The sequence below is a fragment of the Pseudopodoces humilis genome, chromosome 23 (assembly GCF_049639895.1).
Source record: "Pseudopodoces humilis isolate 2021_Gansu_Grassland_sample_001 chromosome 23, ASM4963989v1, whole genome shotgun sequence".
In the NCBI taxonomy this organism is placed as follows: domain Eukaryota; kingdom Metazoa; phylum Chordata; class Aves; order Passeriformes; family Paridae; genus Pseudopodoces; species Pseudopodoces humilis.
Genome location: NC_142222.1, coordinates 4,811,271 through 4,838,138, shown reverse-complemented (window position 1 = coordinate 4,838,138; position 26,868 = coordinate 4,811,271). Strand labels below are relative to the sequence as shown.

General features: G+C 54.0%; 1 protein-coding gene across 1 annotated transcript in view; it reads right to left on the bottom strand.

Annotated features, from left to right (window-relative positions):
* Positions 1-460: 460 nt before the first annotated feature.
* RTN4RL1 (reticulon 4 receptor like 1) overlaps positions 461-26,868 on the bottom strand; it is a 29,576-nt gene continuing 3,168 nt past the window's right edge. Inside the window, exon 2 of the mRNA XM_088066170.1 lies at positions 461-3,575. Coding sequence (XP_087922296.1) covers positions 2,212-3,575 — 1,364 coding nt within the window. The 3' untranslated portion in view covers positions 461-2,211. The remainder of the gene's footprint in view (positions 3,576-26,868) is intronic.

The following is a 26,868-nucleotide window of genomic DNA, read 5'->3' as shown; positions in this document are numbered from 1 at the left end:
AGTAACCTCTTCCTTTCTCCTCCCAGAATCACTCTTGCTATTCCCCAAGAAAGGCATCTACAAGAGAAGCATCCAAACCTCTGGCCCTCCTTGCCTGCTGGAGGCCGTGCCCCTCCAGCTTCCTACTCTCACCATCCAGCCGCTCGTAAACACGAGTGCATCGGGGAATTTTCTGCTTCTCTTTTCAGTGGGAGTTTCCCTTTTCATTTCCAGATACTTCCAAGGGATCTGCCACTGTGTAAATACCCTTTCCCCTTCCCCAGAGTGGTTGGGAGAGCACATTTCCCTAGCTGGCCCATCCTTCCTGGAGCTAATTGTGTGTCTGATGGGAAGCTCCAGCTGTTTTCTTCAGGATTTCCAGCCCCACACCTGAGTTACAGGCTCGAAATACCACCACTGAGATACGGTTACGGAAAGAACAGAAGCCTTTTCTTGTCCAAGATCACTTTTATTTCCCTTGTTTCATCAACTTCAGTGTCTGTTTGGTCTCACATATCCACGCTGACAGGGAATTCACACCAACTGCAGAATCTGGGCAGCATCTCCCCGAGCCCGCGGGCTGCCATCAGTGGAGCTGCCGGCTCTGCCATGCCCCCGACCAGCAAACACATCCCTCTAGCACATGGCCTAACCCAGGAAGAGAGGAACAGGATGCCCTGCTCCCTCTTCTCCACCTCCACACATCCCCCTTTGTACAGCTCTCTTGGACCACGGATTTCTCTTTCCTGCCACGGACCAGAAACCTCGGGCACCGCATTTCTCGCCGGTCCTCTACAAGCTGTAGATTCTCTCTTCTCTGACTCTTCCAGAATCTGTTTCTTTTAAGAAACAAAACCTCTCCTGACTCTGTCAGGTCTGTCTGCAGCCTGGGAGCTGCTCCTTGCTGCCCCAGTGAAAACCTTAGTCCAGCTATAAAGGTCCTCATGCCACCGCCACGGCTGGGAAGCCCCTCTCTGCCTCCAGCCCCAAAATCAGCCCCATTCCTCCCCGGGGCCTGGGAGTGCTCTCTGGAGACAGAGCTCTATGGCTCTATTTATTTGGGCTAATGAATCTCTCTCCCCCCACCACCGGTTATGAATTAGGGTGAATTTTGGCTCTCTGGGTATGGACTTTGCTGCATTCCACACAACCACCCCCCAAACCCCTCCCAAAGTTTAGTGCTCTGAATTGCTGAGAACGTTGGTCCGTTGTGGTTCCCCTGCGTGTACTGAGCCCGCCCGATGGCTTTCAGCATCTGTAGGCACTGCTGCCGGTTTGTTTTCTCAAGGAAAAAAAAAAAAATCATATACTCATCTGCTATAAATTCAATAATACAATCCTTAGTTCTGAAGATACAGTTTCCATATAGTTTATAAACATTGTAAGACATACATATGGATAATTGAGGGGAAGAAGGGGAGCCTGTGCAATTGTTGGGGTTTTTTTTCTCAGATGTGTGAACATGGTTACAAAAAACACACTCCCTGCGGGTACCTCATTTCTTTTTGTGTGGGGTTTGTTGGGGTTTGGGGTTTGTTGGGTTTTTTTTTGTTTAATTCCACCTCTAATCAGTCTTTCCTTTGGTTGTTGGCTACTCCAAGCCCAGCAGGCAAGCCCTGTTCTGCTGTAATGCCTGAGATATTCAGGGGTTTGAGATTGTCTTCTAAGAGATTCCCAGCCAACTTTGGCCTCTGGGTTTGGAGCCAAAAGGGCTAGAACGTGGGAGAACCAAATGTCCTTATTACATCAGGTATCAGTGTCCTTGCACTCACTTTCAGAGAGAAACAGTGTAGGCTTAATCGGTGATGGTTTTTACAGCAATTATGTTCCTTTCGGTAATTGGAGGGGTCGTTCGGAGCGCTCTCAAACGAACGGGATTTCACAACAGCACGGATACAGTCCATTTGTCTGGGTCTTGTCACCGACCAATTGGTTACCGTCCCTGTTATCTGCTTTTTGGAAGGTTGGCTTTTTTGTTGTTGTTGTTGTTGTTGTAGGTGCTCGGTTAGGCTGTTTGTGACAAGGTGTGATAATGCCTTTTAATCTGCTCCCGCTGCGCTCGGCACAGTCCGGCCGGGCACGGAGACAACCCTCAGAAGCCGAGACAACGTTCTTCCCTTCGCCAGGCCAGCGCTGAGCCACGTACAAAAAAACAAGAAGAAAAGAAACTCTGGTCCTTTGTAGATTGGTGGCAGTACAGCTCCGCTCCGTCCGCGGCCAGGGGAGGGGGGCTCAGCGGATGACGGCCGCCAACACCACCATAAAAACCAGGAGCGACGCCCTGAGCCCCGGGCAGCCGGCAGCCTGCTGGACCCCGCTGGGCGGGCGGATGGGCGTCCGCCGGGTGCACTTACCCTTGCGCCTGGGGGACAGCGTGGGCATGGCCCCAAAGCTGTATTTGTGCTGATAATCAGGCACATAGTCTGGCACCTCCTGCCCGTTTTTGCGCGGCCCCAAGGACACCGGTTTGGAGGTTCGGTTTCGGCTTTTGTGGCTGGTGCAGTTCTTGCCGGGTTTGCGGTAGCCCGGCCGGGAGCCGGGGGGGCCGGCGGGCTGGCTGCTGTGCAAACTGTTCTCAGCCCCTCGCTCCTTCCCCTTCTCCTTGGAGGAGTGGTGAGGGTGGTGGGATTTGGGGGCTCCTCTGTCCGCCGTAGAGAAGGTGTGTGTTTTCATCTGGTGGAGCGACTCGGACCCTGAACAGTTCCTAAAGTCTTCTGCTCTTAGCACCTTGAGGTCCTTGCCGTGCATCTGCTCGGGGGACTCGCAGATGACGCTGGAGCTGGAGCCTCTGAACCTGTGCAGCCATTCCCAGAGGGAACGGGCTTTGCAGTCGCAGCTCCATGGGTTCCCATTCAGCCTGAGAAACTCCAGGGCTCCCAGGTGGGCCAGGCAGTCCCCCTGCAGCTCCGAGAGGCTGTTATTGAACAGGAAAAGGGTGGTCAATCTTCGGAGGTCATGAAAAGCCTGCCTATGAATCCACTGCAGCTGATTTTGATGGATGAGCAGCCGATCCAGGTTTATTAGTCCCCTGAATGTGTTCTGATGGAGGCTCCAGAGCTTGTTTCCATGGAGAAAAAGATGGCTGAGGTTAACCAAGTCAACAAAAATATCATCCTGAAGAAACTCGATGTGGTTGTCTTGCAGGTAAAGGTATTGCAGGTTGTGGAGGCCACCGAAAATCCCGCTGGGGAGGGAGCTCAGCCCGCACTTGTACAGATACAAGGCGTGGAGTTTCACCAGCCCTTGGAAAGTGTCTGCAGCTAAAGCCCTTAAGTAGCGGTTGTCCCCCAGGTCCAGCTCTTCCAGGTTGATGAACCCGTCGAAGGTGTTGGGGTCGATGAAGGTGATGTTGTTGGAGTAGATCCAGAGGGTGACCATGGAAGGGCTGAAGTGGCCCCGCAGCAGCAAGGTGATCTGGTTGTTTTGGAGGAAGATCCTCTCGCTGTCCTCGGGGATGCCCTCGGGGATGGTGACGAAGTTGTGAGCCTGGCAGCTGACGGTCATGGGCGAGGGGTAGCACACGCAGTCGGTGGGGCAGCCCAGGGCAGAGGGCACCTTCAGCCCCAGCAGCACCAGCAGCAGCTCCGCAAACCCCCCTGTGCGGAGAGAGGGGAGAGCGGCGTCAGCGGGAACCGGGCACCTCCCGCCCACCCATCGCTGCTGTGGAGACTATTCCGGGTGAAAAACGCCCCCAATTAGCTCAGCCCTCCTCTCTGCTCATGAATTACCCACGCGGCTGTGATGAGTAGGCTCATCACCCACGGCAGCTAAAACGTGATGCATGGAGTACTCCCTGCCTCCTCTCCCTGCCTGCAACAGGCGCTGCTTGTGTTCCCAGCCCGGAACAGGCAGCAGAAACTTTCTCGGTGAGAATTCACGCTGGCAGCGCAGGCAGCAGAGCCCCTCGCCTGCAGGCAAGGAAACGCCGCGGTGTGAGAGCAAACAGAGGAAAGCCGAAGCCTCGCAGGTGCCCCCACTCCTCCTGAAATGCGTCTGTTAAATCGCCTGCACGTATCGGAAAGGAAAAGCTGCAGCGATTCAGCAATTCCCAGCGAACCATCGAAAATTACACGTGTGCAGTGCATCCCCCTCCCCACAAAGGCACAGAGCCATCCCCACCGTCTCCTTTCACTACGGTTGTTAGACACCACCATCCACCCCGAAACCCGAGCGATTTACAGGGAAATGTGTTGTCAGCAGTTGGTGGAAAAGGCTGAGCCGAAAACTCCGTTTGGAAGTGGGATGCTCAGACATATTTTTAAATGGATGTCCTGTGGCAAAGCATATTGCATCCTCTAATGCTACAGTACGTGCCTGTGACTGGGGCCTTCTCGCAGCAGAGAGCGAGGCAGAATCATCCCCTCCCTCTGCTCAGCTCTCAGAGCTCCGCTTTCGCCGCCCCGCTCCCGTCTCGCTCCCACTCCTCGCACCAGGCTTGCTTTCAGGCTATTCCTTCTGCGCCGAGTGGCTTTTCAGACTCATTGCACCAGACTTGTCATTTCTCATTCAGATTTTCCTCCTAGATTTGGCTTTTCCCTCTTACATGCAAAATTTGCTCGTGTCTAATGAATTCTGCCTCTGGACTTTGCGGGGAAAAGGAGTAACAGCAGAGCAGCGCACAGCTGCCGGTGCCATCCTGCCCACGAGTCCTACTCAGCTTGTAATAATCTGAAAAACGAGAGTGGAAGTGGAGTTCATCTCTGATTACTCCACATCGTTATCACCAGCTAGTCCAAGAGCAGGGACTCCTTGGGCTTTTACAGTCCCTCTTTGCAGTGCCTATAGCCTAACACAAGTTGGAGGCACAAAAACCTCACTGTTTTCTTATTAATTGTGTTTGAAATATAACTGTGTGGTTGCTGTTGCCTCTTCCCTGGTGTGGAGATCTATTGCCATTTAGTTAACAGCAAGTGACCCATCCACCTAGACCCATCCTTTCAAGGCAAAGTTGCCACATATTTTAGATGAACTGGGTTATTCAGACTCTCCATAAATCATCAGTAAGAGCCAGTCATCGCTGACTGGTTAATAGGGAAAAAAATAGCATTGCTGCCCAAAGCATCGGATCGAGGCTTGCCTGGGAATGGGAATGAGGGGGACGACTTCCAGGTGCTGACCTTCAGAAACGAAGCACGGGCTACCAGGAGGGATGGCTCATCCCTGCACCACTGCCAAAAAGGGCTGCTGAGTCGGGAACGCTGAATTCGCGACTACTCCTACGGCTGTGTAGGAAAAGAAACGTTCTCCAAGTCACTGCCGTAGCATTTTGGCTTTGCTGTCGTGCCTCTGCATGATGAGCGAGGGGCTGTGCTGGTGGGAGCATCATGCTGACTACCCAGTGCTCCCTGCCAACACGGGAGCCCTGGCTGCCACTCACAGCCTGGGAGGCAGCGGTGTCCTGAGGATATTGGGATTTTCCTACCATGGGAGAGATAAAGCAACGTTTGCAGATATATTCTGTTGTGTTTTTGAACTCGAGGATGTGCTTCACCAAGGTGGGACGGCTCCACGTCCCCCGTCTTACCTCGGTGCCACCGGAGCACGGGCGCCTTCCGTAGGTCTGATGTTTATTAGTAAAACCCTGCCAGGCACAAGTGCTGTGACGATCTCCCACATGCAGAGTCTGTTATTGCAAATACCAAATCACAAGGGTCTGAATCAATAAACCATCTCCCAGCTACACGCAGCAGGTTGGAAGATTACATATTGCTTCCAAACAACAGTTTTATGCGCTCTTCCGTGACACGACAGTTGCCAGGCTAACGGGATTACTGACGGGAGGTGGAGCCGGGCAGGGATCTGGGAGCATACAGGATTTCACGTCTAGGGATGGTGATGACAGGAGGCTGTTAGCAACGCCTGGTGATGGACCAAGGCAGCCTGGGCCTCCCTGGAGCATGGCCAAGGTAGAGGCTCCTGCCGAAAGGGAACGCGGTGTTTAACAGCTCGCTGCCTGCAGGGATAACTCCGGAGGTAAAGGTCAGAGGGAACTGAGTCCATCTCTTTAATTAACAGGCGGCTGTGAGTTAATGGCTGGAGCTCCTATGGAGAGAGAGATGGAATTCCTGCAGGCAGAGACCGTGGTGAGGATATGCTGGGGTTGTTACTGGTTCTCAGCTTCCTGAGAATAGGACGGTGGGAAGAAAAGACAGGGATCTTTCCCCCTATTGCAACTTGGGAGTAAGGAGAATGGGGAAACAGAAGGGTGGACACTTAGAAAAAAAGGGTGAACAGGGAATCAGGACTTGGATGGGGAGTAGGTTTACTTTAGGTATAATGAAGGAATTCTTCCCTGCGAGGGTGGTGAGGTCCTGGCACAGGCTGCCCAGAAAAACTGCGGCTGTCCCATCCCTGGAAGTGTCCAAGGCCAGTTTGAATGGGGCTTGGAGCAACTTGGTCCTAGTGGAAGGTGTCTCTGCCTGAGGCAGGGGAGATAGAGTTCGATGTTCTTTGAGGTCCCTTCCACCCCAAAGCAATCCGTGATTCTGTGAAGGTCTGGACTCCCCAGTGGATGCACACAAGGCCGGTGCTCTCATCAAGGAGGCCTTCCTTCCAAGCCTGTAAAACCTGCTGCCTGCTTAGTGCTGTGGGAAGCTGCTCCTGGCCTGCTCTGGGACTGGTCCCAGTTTAGATCTGGGAATGAGATGCCCAAAAAGCAAAGTGGTCATGGAGCCATGAAGCTCCTGGGGCTGGTCCATGGAGCACTGGGATATCCAGCAGCCAAATCCCACTGGGGTGTGGGCCAGGGGCACTTGGGTCTCAGTGGGCTTCCCAGACTGGAAAACACCACGGGAGCCTCCTGAGAAGCCCCAGCCCAGCTCTCCTGAGAGTTTGACCCTGTCTAACTTGTTATTCCTGACTCAGCCCTTTCAGCTTCATCTTGTAAAGGTTGTGCAGCACACAGAGGGTCACCAGCCCGAGTGTCGGAGCTCACCGGGGAGGGAGAGCTTCAAAAGCAGCACAGAAAAATCCTCCAGAAACCTGCTGGTGAAGTGAGTAAAACCAAATCCCCGCTGACACGGATAAAACCAGCAAAGGGGTGTTTATCTCCTGCCTTTCTCCCACTGGTGTGCTGTGTCACCCTGGCCTCTGCTCACCGAGTCCTTCTGCTGCCTCCTGCTTCTGACTGAGGTTTCAGTGATTGGAATGAATTCGTCTGACTGTCCAAACCATTTCCCATGTAACATCCCTCTAATTGGGCATTAATTAGGCATCAGTTAATGAATGCTTGAAATAATTTATCTTTGGATGCGTCCAGTTTGCAGTCTTACTTTTAACAGCATTAGACTCATTATTAGATTAACATCTTTATAAATGTTCTCCATTACCTGCTTGTTTCCATTGTCTTAGCCTTATTACTGAGAGTGAAAATCACTCCTCCCACATGCATTATTGATGAGTAAGGACTTTCTATATGTAGCATGGGATTAATTGTTATACAGTGTAATGCATTTAGCGTGAAGCCTCAATTTGTGCAAGAGCTGAAAGCAGCCAGAAGAACGCAGACGCCCGGAGCCAGCGTGATCGGCCAGACACTGCACATCTCTCTCCAGCCCAGACCAGGTTCCTCCCAGGCCGGTGCCAGCACAGGAAGAAATTAAAAAAAAAAAAAAACAAAACCCTGGTTTGATACCCAGGATCAAAGACGGATGGTTTGAAGGGTTGGAGCTCTTCTCTGCCACCACGGCAGGGACTCTTGACTCTGCAGTGCCACTTGCTCCAGAGAGTCAGGTGTACCTGCCCTGGCAGTTTTCTTGCTTTTTAAGGTGTATAACACTTTACTGGACCTCTGAGCCAGGCAGGGACTCGGTTTCTTTAGAACATGATGCCACTTACTTTCATTAGGAGGCTCAGACTCAAGGCCAAGACATCACTTAGGACAAGGATGGGTTTGTCCCTGGTGGGGGATGCACCTGCAGGACAAGCCCAAAAGGCAGCCCTGCCACAAACCCCAGCACCCCCTGCCCATTCTCTCTTGGCCAGCTGCTCCTCTCAGATTGATGTTTTCACCTCTCCACCCGGACAGGCTTATATGGGTCAGAGCCTGTCTAATTCTCCAGCAGGAGAATCCGCTCTGGAGGATGGAGCAGGTTGCTTCTCTTCCAAATCTCTCCTAAACCCACCATCTGCTTTGGGAGACCCATCTTAGCTCATGTCTACATGCAACTTGACTGCCTGCTTACTGTGTCCATTACCAGGGCTGCTCAAGCTGTTAGATTTATAAGCTCTTTAGAGCAAAGCCCTCGTCTTCTGGTTGCTGATTTATGTATTTTTACTGCCATAAAACACTATGTATAGCTACTACATAATATAAATAATAATACTTAACCAGAGTGTGCTACAAGTGGGGACAAAGCATCTGCTCACAGGCAGGATTATCAAAACAGGAGAAGCTTCCTCATCACTCACCCTCTTTTGAGGCCAAACTCACACCTGTTCTAACACCAGCACCTCACTGAGCTCTAGACAGAGATTTTCCTGCCCTGTTCCCACTCTGGATCTATCAAAGGATTTTTCAAAATCCACCCCTAACAAGCTGGTGCACAAAGACATGACTACAACCCCCGGGGGGAAAGTACACTTTGAAACTTGGGAACGACCTCAGAATTGGATGTTCACATAGAGAGAAGCTGTTGTTTAGGGAGAAAAAGCTGCCTCAAATGCTCACAGTTTCATCAGCCAAGTGAAGGACGATGAAAAGCAAGGACAAAGTAGCAAAAGCAACTGGGCACAAGCCAAGAGCCAAACTCAGGATCTGGGACGGTTCGACAAAGCAGTGTCAGACCTGTGCTTAGCAGCTGCAGGGTTTATTTCCTCTTATTCTTCTTTCTTCTTTATTTTATTTTTTTTTTTTTTGCAACACACAGGATAAAATAAACACGCCTGTGCTGACTGTCACCAAGCCTAAATTCCCCAGTGAGCAGCAGCTCCCTTTCAGCCTCTGTGCAAAGTCCCTTAGGTGCTGCCCCGCAGTCCTGCAGCAGGAGCATCCTGGCTGGGATTGCTCCCAAAACATCAGCAGCAGCTCCCAGCACCAGGACACAGCACAAGGCTTTGCTTTCTGCACGAGCTGCCTTTCAGCCAGAGAGTGGCAGCCACACATCCACCTTCATCATTTTATTTTATTTTATTTTTTTTTTTTTTTTGCCACCGGTGTCATAAATAACTGACAGATCCCAGCTGTTTGGAGTTATGGTTTCTGATGGAGTGACAGCTGCTCCCAATCCCCCAGTCATCACCCCAGCAGTTCTGGAACATTTCAGCAACATAAAAATCATTGGAGATAATTTCAGTTTTGCATAATTTGGTTAGGCAAGCTGTGATTTAATGGCAATTATGACCTCCGAGGCAGAAGATGAGCTTGGAGGCTACTGGCTTCACATGACTTTAGCTCGGGGTGCAGCATCAGGGATGTTCCAGGGAGATGGCACTACAAGAAAAAAAAACCTTCTCCAGCAGCTGGAAATTGCCTTCCTTGGCTGGCAAGTGGAAACACTGTTCCCACAGGAAGAAGCATACAAGGAAATTTGGAAGGAATAGTACTAAGGAAAGCTTTGGGAAGAGACTGGTGCCAAAAGATACATCAGGAGGTAACTTTTAAAGAAAAGCCAGGAAAAGGCTGTAGACTGGGAAGTGCCTTTGCAAACCCTTCCGTGTCACCAGTATCTCGTGTGTTAACTGGTACAAATGTCCTCTTGGTCACCCTGAAAGCAAATCCTCCTCCTGTGACTGAGATGGGAGAGCTGGAATCAGGAACGTGGTCTTTGCAGGCAGCTGCCTGCTCTGGGCACTGCCCTTTGCTCTCCCCTCTGCCAGGGTTTCTCCTGCTCTGGGCTGTGTTGCCTCCTCTCCCTGGGTGCTCTTCACCCATCCCAGAGCCCCTTGGTTTGCATTTCTCCAGCTGTGACTGGAAGGAGCAAACCCTTGGGCAGCCAAGCTGTGCTGGGAGGTCAGCTGAGGATGGAGAGCCTTGCTCAGGAGCTCTGGGGACATCCTGGTGTTTCTGGCTGGGGGCAAAACACGGCTTAACAGCAGGAACAAGTTTTGTTTGGAGCTGAGAAGGTCCAATTTCCCCACTCCATCATGGCTGTCAACCAGCTTGGAGCTTGCTGTGAGCACAAGGTCAGGGTGGGTACCTGGGCCCAGCAGCACCCCGAAATCAAGTTCTTTAGGGTGTCGCAACTTCAATCTACATTTGCTGACCTGGTAACTGGAGCTGTTCACCTTCCCCCACCAAAGTCAAGGCCAAGGTCACCTGGAAGTTTCTGGATGGTGGTCATTAACTCCTATTGCAGTTTGAAACCAGACCATAAATTTCATAGTGTAATAATGTAAAAATCAATAACTCTGTTTGAAACAATAGCTTTGTCTTCCATTTCAGCCAGCTCTGATATCTCCCCACGGACCACGTCCCTCTGAATCACACAAATAAAGAGAGAGGAGCGATGGGTGGCTGGGCTGCTGCTCCCCTGCCAGGTGCCCAGTCCCTCCATAGTTACAGATTCAATTAGTTCATTTATTCCTCTCTTGCAGTTAAACTCGAGGATGATTTAACAGGAAAAAATAAGGAGCCTTTTATGCTCAGTCTCTCTGACATCCCGTCCAACACAGAGTCCCTGAGGCTTTCCATGTGAGAGCTGCCCAAGCCCCTGCTCTCTATTGCCATGGGCAGCAGGGCCAAAACCCAAAATACTTCTGGAAAGATGCAGAACTAACTCACATGGGCAAAAAATAATGAAAGTCCGCTCTTTTCCAGCTCTGGCTTTCTGGGAGAGGGAGGTCTGGCTTCCTTTGCTTGCTTATTTTCCGTTGTTTGCTGTAGCACTGGCTCAAAATATACATCGAGAAGCAGGATTGTCTTTCACATGTTGGTGGATGTGTGATCCTCAAAAACAAATTAGCACCGATTCACTTCTATATAGAGTGCAGCCGTCAGGGAATCACTCCTGAATTCACAGAGAAGGAAAGTAATAATGCTTCCAGTGTGCTAATCCTCTCCAAGAGCAGCCCCTGAACTCTCTCCTGGTGCTGGAGGCACCACTGGAAATTACAATTGTACTGAAAAAATAATAAATAAATACAGAAATTGGCAGGGTTTGTGCTAGTCCAGAGGATTTGTACCCTAATGTGGAACTCCCTGTTTAATTAGCACTCCTCTCTGTCTGCATCTCCTCCTCCTGCTCTCAAGCTAGAGAAAAAGGGGGAGAAAAGGAGGTCAATGGTGGAAGTGGCTGTGGGATTGAAACTCGGCTATAGAAACTTGTTTAATTTAAATGCTTCTTTCAGGACTAACACATGCAGAAGCAGAGGGAGTGTAGAGTGTGTTTTCCCAGTATAATCTGCTCTGCTTAACCCCAGTTCTGAGCACACCTTCCACGGCAGGGATGCCCTTGGTGGAAAACTGCAGTGGGATGCTGCTGGTCCTGTAGCTGCAGGCACAGGGAGCAACCCCAGCACCTCAGCTTTGGGAGAAGGCTGTTTAAATCTGAGGCTGCTTGCAGCAGCTGGAGACAGATCACTGGGATGGGATGGGATGGGATGGGATGGGATATTTCTTTTAGAAGGGACCTACAGTGATCATCTGCTCCATCTGCCCAAAAGCTAAAGCTTGTTATTAAGGGCACTGTCCAAATGCCTCTGGAATACTGACAGGCCTGGGGCATCAGCCACCTCCCCAGGAAGGCTGTTCCAGGGTCTGACCACCCTCTCAGTGAAGAAATGCTTCCTAATGTCCAGTCTAAACCTCCCTTGGTGCAACCATTCCCACATGTCCTGGGCCTGGACATCGGGGGAGGCAGACGTTCCTCTTTTCCTGGGTCTCTTTTTCCTGCTGCTGCAGGGTTTATTGTGGCCCCGTGTCTCACCCCACTGTGCATCTCAAAAGCCACTGGGACCTTTTTGGAGTGCTGGGGGGAAAAGCACATCTCTCTGTGCATGGATGAGTGAAATCCTTGGGTCCTGCTGTGGCTGGAGTTGTCAATGGACACCAGGATGCTCCTGCTTCTCCAGGAGAGAATGGCATGGAGCAGGGGACACCCTGAGCAGGATTCCAGGCATGGATAGGGGTTTCACCAGCTATTAGCACTGATGTCCTGACCCCCATCAGGCACCAGGCACCCTCTGCTGGTCCCCAGGACAGGACAGGGCTTGGCAGGACTTGCCAGCAGCCTGCAGTGAAGCCGGGATAGAATTTGGCAAAGGACAGGGAGATCTCGAGGTCCTTGGGAAGGGACTAATAATTCCAATTGCCCCCAAGGAAAGAGAAATACGGGAGGATGACTTGAGCTTAGTGGATTGTCTGAGGCGTCTCAGGGGATCATCAGATACTTCCACTCCCTTTTTGTCCTGAGGTGACAAGTTTTCCTTCCCATTCACAGAAATGCAAAGCAGTTCATTCACAGCAGTAATAAGAACGATGTCCTTTGTAAAACAGCCGGGGAATGAACCCTTCGAGGTGTTTTACAGCAAAACAATTGCAGATGAAATGACAAAACCCACCCCAGCTGAGCACCAGCCAGATCGGTATCAAACGCTGAACAAGCTCATGTGTGGAGAAAGCAGATTCACCAGCTCGTTTCTCTGCCAGCAGCTGGCCAGGAGCTACGGAGGGTTTCTTTAGGATCAGAAATACAGCCAAACCAGGGCAAATATGAGATGGAAGAGCAAAGTGACAGCTGCCCGGGCTCTCAGAGCACGCTCGGCTGCCCCATCCAGCCCACATCCACGGGAGATGGAAACACTGGAGGCTGTGGAAAAGCGGGGATGCGCTGGCTGGATCTGTACCTGGCTGGAGCCGGGAGCGGACAGCGACGTGACACAGGGAGGCAGAGATAGTTTCATGCCAGTATGGCTAATAGGGAGGGCATTAGTCCTATAAACTTGTAATCCTGCTGAGGTCCCGACCCCAGCAGTGTCCTGTGCCAGCGAGATCCACAAGCAAATTCTGTACCGTGCCGCATGGGCTCCCTTTCATCATCCCCTTTCAGCCTTTCTGCATTTGAGATTTACTGGATGTCCTTGTGTTTGGTGGAGAAGAGGGCAAACTGGAGCTTGTCATGTACCTTCTCCCTCATTCAGCAGCACATCATTCTGCCTGCAGCAGGGGGGAAGGAGACGGACGGGCACGCATCAAAGCTGCCGGCTCTGTCACATTTTCTTCCCCCCAACCAAAAAAGAAGTGTTGGCGTCATTTGGAGCCCAGCCCACAGCCTCAGGTCTCTCTCCCACACCCAAAAAGGGCAGCAGCGCCTTTCCCTGTGCCCTTGGTCTCCTCTCAGGGCAATGCCACCAGCCCTCCAAGCGAACATCCCTGCGGGTCACCAGCCGAGAGAGCACCGCAGGTCCCAGCAAAACCCCATCCCCACCGGAGACGTGAGCCAGCACGCTGGGTCATGAGAACAGCTGCCTTTCAGACACCTCTCCTGTGCTTTGCACTGAACTTTTTACCAGCTCATGAAAAAGGCAGTGATAAAAGCAGAGCAGTGTGAATAGCTGAGCTGTGCTGCTCCTCTGCCCGGCATCCGGGGCTGTTGGGAGGTTTAATGAGCTGGTAGGAAATGCCATGTGCCCAGTTGGATGCTGGGCATTGTCACTCTCCCACACAGCTCTTGGGGTGTGTGGGGATGTGGGGGACCTGAGGACTGAGCTTTGCTTTTTCTCCCCTGAAATCTGAATGTTTGGAACAGTTGGGTGCCGGGAATTGATGCGCAAGCGATGAACGTGGTCAGGACATGGCACTCTGCTAATATCCTGCTTTGTCTAGCTCCAGTGCCGGTATTCCATCCCAAAATATCCCCCAAACATCCCTCCGGGAGTGGACTTTGTGGAGATGCTGCACATCCCCCAGCACCACGCAAGTGCCTGCATTAAAAGCTTAATAAAAATAGCTTTGATAACGGGATGTGTTCCCATCACCGGCAGCTCTCGAGCCCGCCGCCGATCCCTGCTCCTCCACCAGAGTAAGGCCAAGTAATTATGGGCTGCAAGGTCTTGACAGTCTAATTTCTATTAATTACAGCCTGGATAGGATCCTGTCACTGTGGAAAGGGGAGATGGGGAGATGGGAAATCGTTGTAGAGCCGGGAAGGTTGGTGATGCCGACTGGCAGCAGCCAAAACATCCGGGCTGGCCATGGCAAGGAGGGGTTTATGGTGAGAAACAACAGGTTGGGCTGGATGGAGTGATAGGGATGTTCTACCCTCCTCCTCCTCCTCATGCTGTGTTGCTTGAATGCACATTTTGCAAAGTTAAAACAAATCGCAAAGAGCAGAAATCGGCAGTTTTAAGGGAAAAGAAAACAAAAATAAGATCTTGGCAGAAGGATAAAGGCAGGCAACTGAAATGCTCATTAAAACTGAGGGGCCCCTTTTCCCTGTCCAAGTGGCCACATCTCTGGAGGCTCCCAGATCCTTTGAAATGCCTTGTCAGACAAAGTCTTTCATCCTACCTGATTCTGGCTAAATTCATGGACCCAGAAATTTTCACTGGAAGCGTGAAAGACAGAGCAACTCCATTCTGACTTTTCACTTCCCATCTGATCGCTGTTGATACAATTTATTCCTATGACAGCATCTGCTGCTTTCATGGGTTTTTTATTCTGCAGTACAACTCGTCTTTGTTAGTCCCATTTTCAGGCCTTTCATCATTTGAGTCACAACATAAAAGGCATTTAAACATTCCTGCTTGGAAACCAGGCTGGGAGAGGGGTGGGAGCAAGGAGATACCACGGTGTCCCCAGTCCCAGCCATCCTCTGGCATGGGATGAGTTGTCCTGATGTGTCACAACCCTTTCATGCTCCCACGTGCCTCCTGCCAAGGATGGCAGCGATGGCGATGCTGTGGCTCCATTTTGGGGCGATGCTGTGAAATCCAGATGTGCTTTGAGGTGCTGAGCCCTGCAGACCATGACTCTGTCGGGGCAGCATCTCTCTCACCTACCACTGACCCAAGGAGTGTTTCCAGGGGCTCTGTGCCCTCCTCATCAGCCAAACCTCTCATTAGACAATTAATTAATTGCCTATTGCTCTGCAGCTCCAGAGCAGGCTGTGGTGCTCCGCTCTCCATGTCCCCGTGCTGGGGGGCTCTGCCACCCCTCACTGTCACCCACACCCCTCTGAACTCACCAGGGACCCTTGTCCCCATCAGTGCCAGCAGATCCCGCTCTGCCCTGGCATCTGCCGAGCTGCTGGAGGCACTGGGGAGTTCAGAGCTACCCACAGAAAACTGGAGTCTAATAATAGCTGTGTGGTGTTGCACCAGCAGAGAGCTGGAACAGCTACGTCTGGCAGGGAGAGGCCACCGCTGGCTGCCTGCGCCTGCCCGGGCTCTGCCTGCTCAGCTGGAAGAACAACGCCTTTCCCGGGATCCTCCTCCCCTGCAGCCCCCCCTGCAGCTGAAGGACCACTCTCCACATCTCAAGGATTCCCTGCCACAGCAGCGTGGCTCACACCATCCCCAAACCCCTCCCCGCGCACATGGGGCACGGGGCTCCACGCCTGTGACAGGGTTTGGACTATGTGGAAAAGCCACTGGGGACACAGAATGGGCAGGACTCACCCACCACACCCCTGGATGAGCATCCCTGGGATGTGGTGGCCTGTCCCCCCTCCTACTTCAATTCCCCTGCCGTATTTTCCACTCCAGCAGGCATCGCTGGCACCTGAGCATCCCCCAGCACCATCCCTCATCCCACCTGGTATCTCCTGCCCTGGATGCCATCCCTCGTCCCCCAGCTCCCAGGAAAGTGAGCACAGCTGGAAACTGCGCTGCTGCTTATTGGAATAACCTTTCAGGATTCATTTAGTGCCGCTTGCTTCCACCCCACCTTCCCATCGTCAGCACTTTACTAATTACAACTTTTAACTCTTTGTGCCCAGGCAGCCTGAGAGCAGCTGCTGCTGTGAGGAATGGGGTCCCTTTGTCCCCCACCTCTCCTTCCTCCACAAATAAAGGGTCAACCTGGTGAAACGTGAGCACCACGCTCACCCCAGTCTGCGTGGCTCCACTCCTGCCCCCAGCCCACCCCACAAGCTTCTTGCTTTGGGGAAAAGATCATCCCAGAAGACCACAAATCCCAGGCAAAATCCCAGCCATCACCTGGGAGCATAAATCAGTGCATGGCTGGGCAGGGAAGAGGCGAGAGATCCCGATGGCTATCAGAGCACTGTCTGCCTGAGACTTATTAAATTATGGCTCTCGAGTTCAGCATCTGAGCCCGGCGCGCCGGGGACCGGGCGGGAGGGGGGTGGGTTACAGCCCCCTAATCCAATCATGGGGCAGAGGCGATGGTGCAGCTGGTGGGGAAGGAGAGCTGTCGCTGTCCACACAGAGAGAACGAGACCTCCACAGCCTTCCTGGATGGCTCTGCCCACTGACCCCTCACAGCTGCATCTCCCAACGCACTGGGAATGGCTCCGTGTCCCTGTTAAGGGCTGGGGTCAGGTCTCGTGCTGGTGTGGCGTTGGTGCCACCACACAGGACTGCACTGATCCAAGGCCACCTGCACTGAAAGGTGGGATGTTGCCAGCTCTGCTGCCACTCTGCTTTCTGTCCAAAGAGAAAATGAGCCAAGAAACTACATTTTCAGGAAAGTGAGGTGCTTTTTACGTAAGTGCAAGAGCAGGGTAGGAGGAAGATGAGATGCTGTTTCCCAGCTGACACCATGAACCAGCAAGTGTGACTAAAACTTGGGAATGCTTCACACAGGGGTTCAGGCACTGTGGTGATACCCAGAGCACTGAAACCTCAGCAGCTGCCCAGGGAGACGAGGACAGAGGGACATAATCGGGTAGGAAAGACAGGAGAGAGCCGGGTAGGCAGATGCTTTCCCTGAAAGCATTTCCAAGGTCAACGCTTAAAAGTGGAGCAGAGAGAGCATTTGGCTCAGCCAAGGGAGCGGGACCACGCCGGGATGCTCAGTGGGAGGCAGACGAACGCCCAGCTCCCACACCAGCACCGAATTACCCAGCTGAGGGCTCAGTGAGACACCCAGACAAGGTCACGGTCCCACCGGAGCGGCGCGGGCGGCGAGGGAGCTCCGGCTGCGCCGGCTCCTGCCTCCACGGCAGCAAATTCAATCGTGGCGAATAACGGAGTGGAACAAAATCCAGCAATGCAATAAAATCTCCCGGCGCCTTGTCCACCTGAAGCCTGAGCAGCTGGGGCTTGCACAGGAGGTGACACGGGCAACTTGGTGTCTGGGGAGGGTTTGAAATGGCCCTTGGTGAGCTTCCAGCGGGGAACAGTTCATCCCGAGGCTCACGGGAAGAGGGGCACAGCCGGATTTCTGAGCAAGGGAGAGCTGCTGATTCCTTAAGAAGCGGGGAGGTGAAATCCAATTGTGCAGCATCCACGGCTGCCATTAACCTGTCTGTGTACTCCCGCGGCCGCCCATCCCTCTCCGCCTGCCAGCCGGGGCTGCCCGGCACACGCCGCCCCGGCTGCCCGGGGATCTGTGTCTGCCTGCTGCAGCGGCACACAGCCCTGCCGCAGGCTTTTCTCCGGTGTTTCGCGCTGCTTCCAAAATGGAGAGCTGGCTAAACGTTCCCTGGTGAGCTGGGGAGACGCAGAACTGATTCCTGGAGAAGGAGAAACGGTGGCGGCGTGGGATGGGCGGCAACAAGAGGAGCTGCTGGGGCAAACCACAGCTCCAAACTGAGGGCAGGAAAGATAAAGGCATCGGACTGCCCTGGAGGAGGATCCTTAGGATTCCTTGGGAATACCCCTTGGGCATCCAGCTTGTAGTGCCATCTCCATCAAGTGAGCCTTTAGATCCTGGGGTCGTAATGGCAACTTTTGGAAGAGCAGATGGGTTTGTGCCAGGGTTGCACGCTCCTGGAGGAGGCAGCCAGGTGGGCATTAGAGGGGTCTGCACTGCCAGACATTCAGCTGGAGCCCCCTCAGATGTGCCAGCAGTGGCTGACAGAGGGAAAAGGCAGGATCTGGACTTGCTTTGCCCAGCCCCACACTCTTCCTGGCCCGTGGGGAGGCTGAGAGCAGGCTGGTGGAGAAGGGAAAGGAGAGGAGAGGTGGGGAGCAGGGAGGAGGTGCAGCCAGCCCCACCAACCACCTCGCCTCTCTGCATCCCAGTTCCATTTGCAGATTTATTAAATCGAGAGCCAATTCCAACATAATTTCTTTCAAGCAGCTCCACCTCGCAGGTGTGCGGAATTTATTTGAGATAAAGAAAACCATTACAGAGAGACAGCAATCTTCAAAGACCACCTCGGAGACCTGAGAGAAATAAAAACACTAGCCCGTGCAAATGTGCAATTAAGTTTCAGAATACTCCTGCTCCATGAAAAGCTCCGTCCCTGCAGAGAACAGGCCTTTAAGGCAATTTTCCCAAACCCTATTCAGCATTCAGTCAAAAAAGCCTTTTTAAAACAACATGTGATTTTTTTTTCCCCTCCCTGCCTCACTCCTCCTCCTCCTCCTCCTCCTCCTCCTCCTCCTCCCTGCACTCGCTCCATCACTTCCAGGTGGGACACAGATAGCTCTGGTGGGGATGTGGTTCCTCCCCATTTGGAGGGGGACACGAGGCACAGGAGGGGTCCCATCCACACAGGCACAGCTCTGTCACAACCTCCACTCATGTCAGATCCAAAACCCAGGAATTTTTAGAGCTAGTCTTGTTATTCAAGGAGACCATGACACCGGCATGGCCCCGCCTGGGGACAATTTGCCAACTATTCCCAGTTGAAGGATCTTCATATCCCTTATTCATGGGTCATTCTCTGCTTGGTGATTAATTAAAAATGCATAATTAACCTGTGGAACGCACTGCCATGAGGTATCAGGGAGGCCAGGAGCTTAGCAGGATTCGGGGGAGGATTATATGTTTAAATGGATAATGAGAACATCTGGTGGTACATTAACAGGGATGAAGGAGAATTAGGGAGAAGAGCTTGGCTTGCCGCCGGCACAGGGTGCAGGAGGGCAACCACGGGGCTGGCTCAAGGAGGGCACTGCTGGTCCAGCCCCAGGCTTAGCAGACTCACCAATGCACCCCTGCACCCTTGGGAAGATGATTTGGCAATGAGTGGGTGTGTCTGGGGACGAGGCAGTGACAGAGGTGTCACCACAGGGCTGGTTGCCTTCGGGTTGGAGGTGGCAGCCTGGGACAGCAGGATGGTCACAGTGCTGCCAGCTCCTTGCCAGAACACCCAACCCAGCAGCCACCTCTGGTCCAGGGAGACCAGTGGCATGACCCTGACCCCTGGAGACACGCTGATAAATCAGCCACAGTGCCCTCAGAACCCCAGGAGAGCATCCATCAGCTGCAGCACTTGGTGCAGGTGACACCACGCCTGCATGCGCAGTCATCCGTGCTGCTGGGGGCGAGCTCTGAAGTCGTGGCACGCCACCAGGAATCCAAGGAAAGTACAGGAGACACAAGACCAAGCCTCAGCCAAGCTGGCCATGCAAGGTATCCCAACCCACGGGGGTGCAGTCCATCCAACAGGCAGCTCCTGGGGGTCTCCAGCTTCTGAACAACACGTGGCTTCCAGGACTGAGCCTGGCACACACCTTCTCCCTGTGGCAGCATCCCTCATCCACCCCAGGCTCCACACAGAGTCACAGACACCAGCCACCATCCCCCTTGCACGGTGGGCACAGCCCACGTGCTTGGCTTCACTTCTTTCCCCCAGCCTCAGAAGTTTTCTTGGAGAAGCCAAAGGCAGCGACTCCGAGAGCAAACTCTGGGCTGACTGACGACAGGATTACTAAATCCCTGTCAGCAAACACGGCTCAAGCAGCTGCTCCTTTGCATTGTAAATCTGCTGCTCCACCATGAAAAGCACTGAGGGCTCTCAGCAATGTCCCCAAGACCTGGGGGTATCCTCAGCTCCTCATCCCACTGCATCTGCCTTGCAGCAGCTTGGAGAAGGAGGGGAAGCTCAGTCCTCCCAGCAGGACTCTGGATGCTCTCCATGTCCCTTCACCATTTTGCAGGTGATGCCACCGACTCAGCAAGATTGGGCAACCAGAGGGATTTTGGGTGTCGTGGCCCCTTTGGACTCGCTGCTGGTCCCCTGGGACCAGGTGGCTGCAGCACATCGTGCTCAGCCTGCCGAGCACGGCCGGGGCCTGCCGGGCCGGGGTTAATCTCGTTGTCACACTTTCCCTCCTTCTTGCTGGCTCGGCGCGCTTTGACCCGCTGTGAAATTGTGGCCAACAGCACTGAATATTTTAAGAGCAGCAATGCAGTGATGGCCGCGTGGCGGAGCAGCAAGGCAGGCCGGGAGCTGGGCTGGGCCCTCACCTCCCCCCCACCACCACCAACCCATTAGCACAGTTCAGGGAAACCTAAAAAATTCAAAAGACACTGAAATATGCAGCATTTTTGCTCTCTCTGGAAATGACGCGCTCCGCTTCCCAGATGCTCCCGAGTAGGACGTTGTAAATAAGAGGCTTTATGACACAGAGGGTGTTGCCAATGGGGCTGTGGGATGCTGCAGAGCCCAAAGTGGCACCCCAATCCCTGTCCTGCCCCTCACGGGGGACAGAGCCATGCTTGGGCTTGGAACAGACCTGCACTGCCATCAATGCCCGTCCTCACTAGTGCAGTGCAGCCATTAAAGGAGCTTCCCCTCTCCATCCTTGGCCTCTGCTGGATGCTCCCTGCCCTTTTCCCCCCGGGATATCCCCTCGGCACATCCCTCCTCCCCTCAGCCGGGCAGGATGCGGGTGCCGCAGGACCTGACGCAAACACCTGTCCTCAGCACTTCTGCTATCTGGGGCACAGCAGAGCAGCAGCGGTGAGGAATTAAAAAAAAAATAAAAAAAAAATTTAAAAAAAAAAAAAACCTATTTGCATAAACCTCCCAAAAAGAGGAGCTGGAGCCTGAGTCTGGAGAGCTGGAATATCAGTCAGGGATCAGCAGAGCTGGTAGGAAGTGCAATAAGTATTTGGGAAGCATCACCTGGAGCTGGGCACGTTCTGCCACCAGGCCCCTGCATATCCCCAAAGTGCTGCCCCAGGGCTTGACACCCCATCTAGGAGTGACATTGGGACACTTTTGTATTCAGGTCTTAAGAGGGCAGATTAATCGCCATGTGCTGGGTCTGTCACGCACAGGGATATACATTCTTCTTGGAATTTACAAGTAGTTCTGTCTGAGAAATAAACAACTGGAGATAAAAATTACATTGTCACCGTGCAGGTGTGATCGATGGGCAAGACAAGCCCTTGCAGTGGCAGCGAGGTGCCACTGTCACCACCTGCCCAGGGGGTGCCAGCACCTGGGACAGCTGGGAGATGCCAAAGGGACTCCGGGAAAGGCAGTGGGATGTACTCCACCAACCCCAGCCTGTTGTGCCTCTGTCCCCAAAGCCAGGAAAGGTGGGAACAGCCACCAAGGCCATTTCCAAGTGAGGGAGATGCCAAATCCTGGCGAAAACAATGCTGGTGACAGGTGACCAGGATGCAACTGTGGGAAGATGCCTGGAGCAAAACAGTCAGTGGCAGAGGGGGCTGCAATCCCCAGGTCAGCTCCCTGTAAAAGCCTCTTGGGCTCTGTCTCAAGCCCCAAATCCTCCTCTCCAATGTGTTTCCAAGGCCAGCAATGGGCAAAAGATAGAGCCAGGCTGGCAGCCACTGAATTCCCCAGGGATGTAAGAGAAGGATTGGTGCAGTTTTACACCAAGCCCCTTTCTAGTCTGGTTTCTCCTTCATCCTTCTCTGCTTCCCGTGGCTGCATTGCCTCGGCCTGGCTTGTCATGGAGTGACAGAGCACATTGCCTGCTGGGGTCACTCCCTGGGGAGGGACAGGCATTGGCTCCCTCACAGTTTAAATCTGAATTCACGCTGAAAGCACTAAAAAAGCTCTGCGTGGATCCTCTTCCCAGCCTTCGGCATCCTGAGGAGTCATGACTCGGCTCATCCTGCCGCGATGGAGATCCCAAAACCATCTGGGGACATCCAGCTGCCCCTGAGGCGGGTGCCTCGCTCCAGGCTGGCACCCAGCAGCTGGTCCAGCAACTGCCTTCGGTCTATTAATAAAGCTGGAGCAGCTGGTAGAGCATCCACCGCGCCAGTCCTCGGGATTTATCCACACCGCTCTGCTTATCAGCCATGCTTTTCACAAGCACTTAAATTCAGGAGGAAAAGGAAAAAGTGAAATCAGATAGAAATGCAGGTCTGTTTGCTGTTTTCTCCAATGAAATGGTTCTGGGTAAACAGCAGACGCCTTTGATGAAATCCCAGCAGGCTTAAACAATAAAGCTGGTTACAAACTCAATCTGGCGCAGATATCAGATCTGAAATTGTTTCAAAAAACATGTCAACATTTTCTAATGCTGCTGCAAAACTTCCTCGGCACTTTGCCACAAGCTGCATCTGTGACGCAGGAGCTGCACCGCTGTCCCAGCTCATGCTCCCTCTGCTGAACTTCCCAGGGGGAGTCCTGCCCTGGCACCTCAGCCTGCTGGGAGACCCTGAGCTGCAGGAGGATGCTCAGTGGCATCACCTGGGAGCTGGAGATGCCCACTCCCAGCCCTGTGCTCGGGGCACACTGGGCTGTTTTCCAGCTGTAAATGCAGTTCCCATCCCCAGGCACAGCCTGGCTGAGGCTTTGCAGTGCTGGAGGTCTGGCAGTGCTGGAAGAGGGGCATCAGGCAGGGTGGGCATTCCTCCCATCACATCCCAGGGATGGAATTCAGTCGTGGGTTCATCCCAGGCACCACCAAGGACAATTGACTTTTACATGGAAAAAGATTTGCAAAGCGTTGTGGTGGCAGAGGAGCACAGCCTGGTGCCCTCCTGATTTCTGCCTCCTATGTGCCACTTCTGCATCCTGTGGGACACCAGGGCAGGATGAGGCAGCACAGGGATGCACAGGTCCAGCTGATGGAATTCCTGGCTGGGGGAAAAGCTTGGTCCCTCTCCTTCACCTATGGCACAGGTTGGGCACAATGGGGACCCTCCAGAGCAGGGCAGCTGGGCCAGGGTGACAGGAAATCTGTCAGCTCCATTGGTGTGGCAAGGACCATCCAAACTTGGAAAACATGTGGAGCTAGAGGGCAATGAGGCAGGTCCTGCACTGGCATTGCCAGGAGCAGCCTGGCACTGGCACTGCCCAAACTCTGTCAGCACCTGGGGTCTCTGGAGGACACCATGGGATGCAGCTGAGGAGTGAGAGGCTGAGGAGGAGGATGAGGAGGAGGCACACCTGATCACACCACAAACACAGCCACTGTCTTGGCCCTGGATAAAAAGCCAGAGGCAGCTCTTAAGGTATTTGGGGTCATCCAGAGACTCCCACTTCCATCCCTAAGAGATCTGCTCCACGAGTGCTGGGGAAGACACACTCATCCCATGTTGGATCCCACACCCTGAGGAAACCCCCAGCCTGGAGCTGATGCTGATACAGCCCATGTCCCGTGTGGCCATGATGGAACAGCAGAACCTCCATCCCCCCCAGGAACTGGAAACAACAAAGGGGACGCAGGAGAGGAAAAAGGGGGCACGAGGAGGAAGATGAGGAGGGCGGGCAGCCCTGGGGGGTGCAGGGGGCCAAGCCTGAGCTCTGGAGCAGCGCAGGGGATGTGGCAGACCTGACCCCTCTGCGGAGGTTGCCTTTGCCATCGATCCCTGTTGCACTCAGGCTCATTAGGGCCGGGGAGCTGCAGCGAGCGGCTGCTGGAGGAGACAGACGGGGGGAGCGCTCGCTGTGGCTCCCTGGATCGTATTAAATATTTACTTTGTTTTGTTTTGTTTTTCCCAGCTATATTGATCAGAGATGGAGTGGGGAGGGGGCGGGGAGCAAGGGGGTGCTGCTGGATGCTGGGAGGGGAAAGCAGAGGCAACGACTGAGCTGGAAAACGGGGACAGATCCTGTCAGGGCGTTCCCGAGGGATTCACCTACATTCCCAAGGGACACCCAGCGCTGTCACCCTATGGAGATGCTCCCCTAAGAGCCATTCATCCCCTTCAGGGTCGGGACGGGCATCACCGGCACACGGGGGGTGCAGAGGGGCAGCTTCCACTCCCCATCCCACAGCAGCCCCGTCTCAAGGGATGCAGGATGGGGGGATGCCCAAGACGAAAGCACCCCATAGCTTGGGATATCCCCCCGCCCCGGGCCGGGAGGTGCCCCCCGCATCCAGGCTGGGCTCCGGGAGCGGCCGCGCAGTCGGCACTGTTTCTATTTCGAGAGGAGCTCTACTGGAAAAGGAACAAAAGCCGAGGGAAGCTATAAATAGCCGCCTCCTTCACACCAGCGCCTCCTCCGCCCCAGCATCCCGAGGCCGGGGGGGTCCCGCAGCCTGGCCCGGGCTCAGCCCCACCGCCAAACCCCCTCCACGTCTTGGAGCCAATATCTCCATCTGAAAACCAGAGGGAATAATAAGCCGGGGAATATCTGCCGCCGAAGCAGAACCGGCTCTGAGCAGCGGTTTGCCAAGTTACCCGGCGGCTCTGCCCAGCCACAGCCCCATTCCCCGGGGGATTTGCCGCTGCCCAGCCGGGCTCTGCACCCAAAAACACCCCGCGGGGACGGATCCCACCACCTGGGGATGCTCCTCTTGTCCCTGGCTCTGTCTGCGGCTGGCAGGGAGCAGGAAGAGCCGTGTGGCTCGGGCAGACCTACTTTCAAGGCTTTAATCCTTTTTGCTTAAAGAATCTTTTTTTTTTTTTTTTTCCTCTCCCCTCTCTTTATTTTTTTTCCTTTTCTTTTCCTTTCCGCGCGGCAAAGATGGGGTCTGATCAGAGGAGAGACGCAGGGAGCTGACAAGCTGCGGCGTACGGAGAGAAAGGAGAAAGAAATACATATTTATTACCCTCAATTATTAAAAAATAGATAGCAGCAGATCTTAGGCCCTGGCAGAGGCACTGCAGAGTCGTTTGTCTGAGGACTATTTTGTTTTTTAAATTCCATTGAAATTATAATACGCTGGGCTTGTTAGCACAAACACCCCGGCATATCCCTGCCTAGGGGGGATCATCCCAGCCCCTCTGCTGGCTCTGGTGTGCCTCCCGCAGGGTGGCTGTATCCAGCACCCGATGGGATGCCGAATTTGCAGGCAGCGGGGAGGGAAGGAGGGAGGCTCGGGGAGGCAGGAGCTGGCGGCGGATGCAGCCGGCAGCTTTTGTCCCCCTCTGCCTTCACCCCGCGGGGATCGGAAGGGCTCTGCCCGGTGCGAGCGCACACCAAACGCACAGGGATACCCAGCTGGGTGAAGGTCTCAGGGACAAGATCTCACCCGGGTCACCTCGGGCCAAAAAGCCCCCGTGACATTCCCCGTGCCCAAGGACGGGCTTTGCACCCCTCGGCTGGCAGCGTGGGGGTCCCGTGCTCACGGGGATGGGCTTTCCCCAAGCAAACCAATGCAAGCGCTGGTGCAAATGCAGCTGGAAAAAAATAGAAAGCGGCTCCCAAGTGCGGCACACGGGGCTGGCGGAGCCGCTGGCACCTCCCCTCCACTTGCAGGGCTGCTCCGTGAGGAGCCCTGCCAGAGCAGCAGCAGCCAAATTCCCTCCCACCGCTGCTCCCCGGTAAACAGCGGCTGCATCCTCCCCGTGTGATGGTGATGCCGGGACTTAGGGAGCACGTGGAGCAACCTCTGACACGCTCCGGCTCCAGCACCGCACTCTCCCCACACTCGGGATCTGTTCGGATGCGCTGGACCACCATGGACCTGCTGTGCCATCGCCTCTCCAGGGCCAAATCCCGCTGCCGCCCCATCCCGCTGGCCATGAGAGACGCAGCCGTGATAGGAATCAGCTTTTGGCACCGTGAGCCACCAGAGGGGTCACGGCTCTCCCAGCCAAGGCAGGAGCATCGCTAAAAGCTGCTCACCAAAGCTGGGCCGGCTCCAAGCTGCCGTGCCGGCTCCGAGCCGCTGTGCCAACAGCACCGGGAAGCAAGCAGCCAGCGGGCACATATGCTGTTAAAAAGGAAAAGGAGATTTCTACACCAAATGGAGCATTTTCCGCTTAATAACCCCCAATCCTAATCTGCGCAAAGAAGATTGCCCCCCGCATCTTCCCGTCCTGCATCTGCCGCTCGCCCTGGCCGCACTTTAGCACCCGGGCAGAGCCGCGGCTGCCCCATCAGCACGTGTCCTCAGCAGCAAAAGCAGGAGAAAAACCGGCCACTGCGAAAATAGGAGCTGCCCAGCACTGGGCTCATCTCCTTTGTCAGCACCGAGCCTCCACCATTTGTCATCAGTAAAAATAATATTCCTAAAAGTGTCCCCCCTCTGATTGCCGGGCGGCAGGCGCAGGGCTGTGGGTTTCCATGGTGATGCTGTTCCGCAGGGATGGTACAGGGGGATCGGTGGGATTGGTGCTTCCTCGATTTGGGAGATGGGATGTGGTGTTGACATCCGGAGCGAGGACAGTGCCAGCCCTGCTGCTGGCAGAGGATCCTGAGGCTGAGCCAGCTCCTTCCACCTTGGGCTTGAGCAGCGTCACCCAAAATAGCAGCAGAAGAGCAGAGCAGCCTTGCTGGAGAGGACACGGATGCTCCTGTATCCCAGTGGTGCTCCTGAGGCCATGCTCTGCACCCCTGCCCATGCCAGCACAAGCATCCCCAGCTCCTCCTCGCTAAATCCCACCAGGATCCCGCTTGCTCCTGGCCTCATGGCTCTCCCTGCAGCCTCCCACTTGTTGCCTCTGCTCTTAAATCAGACTCCACCCTCCTTCAGTGGGTTCTGAACGAGGGCAACACCTCGCCCATCCCAACCTGCTGGGAACCCCAACAACAGCCACCACTGCTGGGGTGTGGGTGCTGCTGCTCCACCAAAGTGCTCTGCAAACGTAATCTGCTCTTAATAAGCCAAGTCTCTACTGATCGTGGATGAACCCTGGAATTGCACTTTGCAAACAAAGCTCAAGGTTTTGGCTGTCTGGGGGAGGCTGGAGCAGCTCCCTGGGGTGGAGCTGAG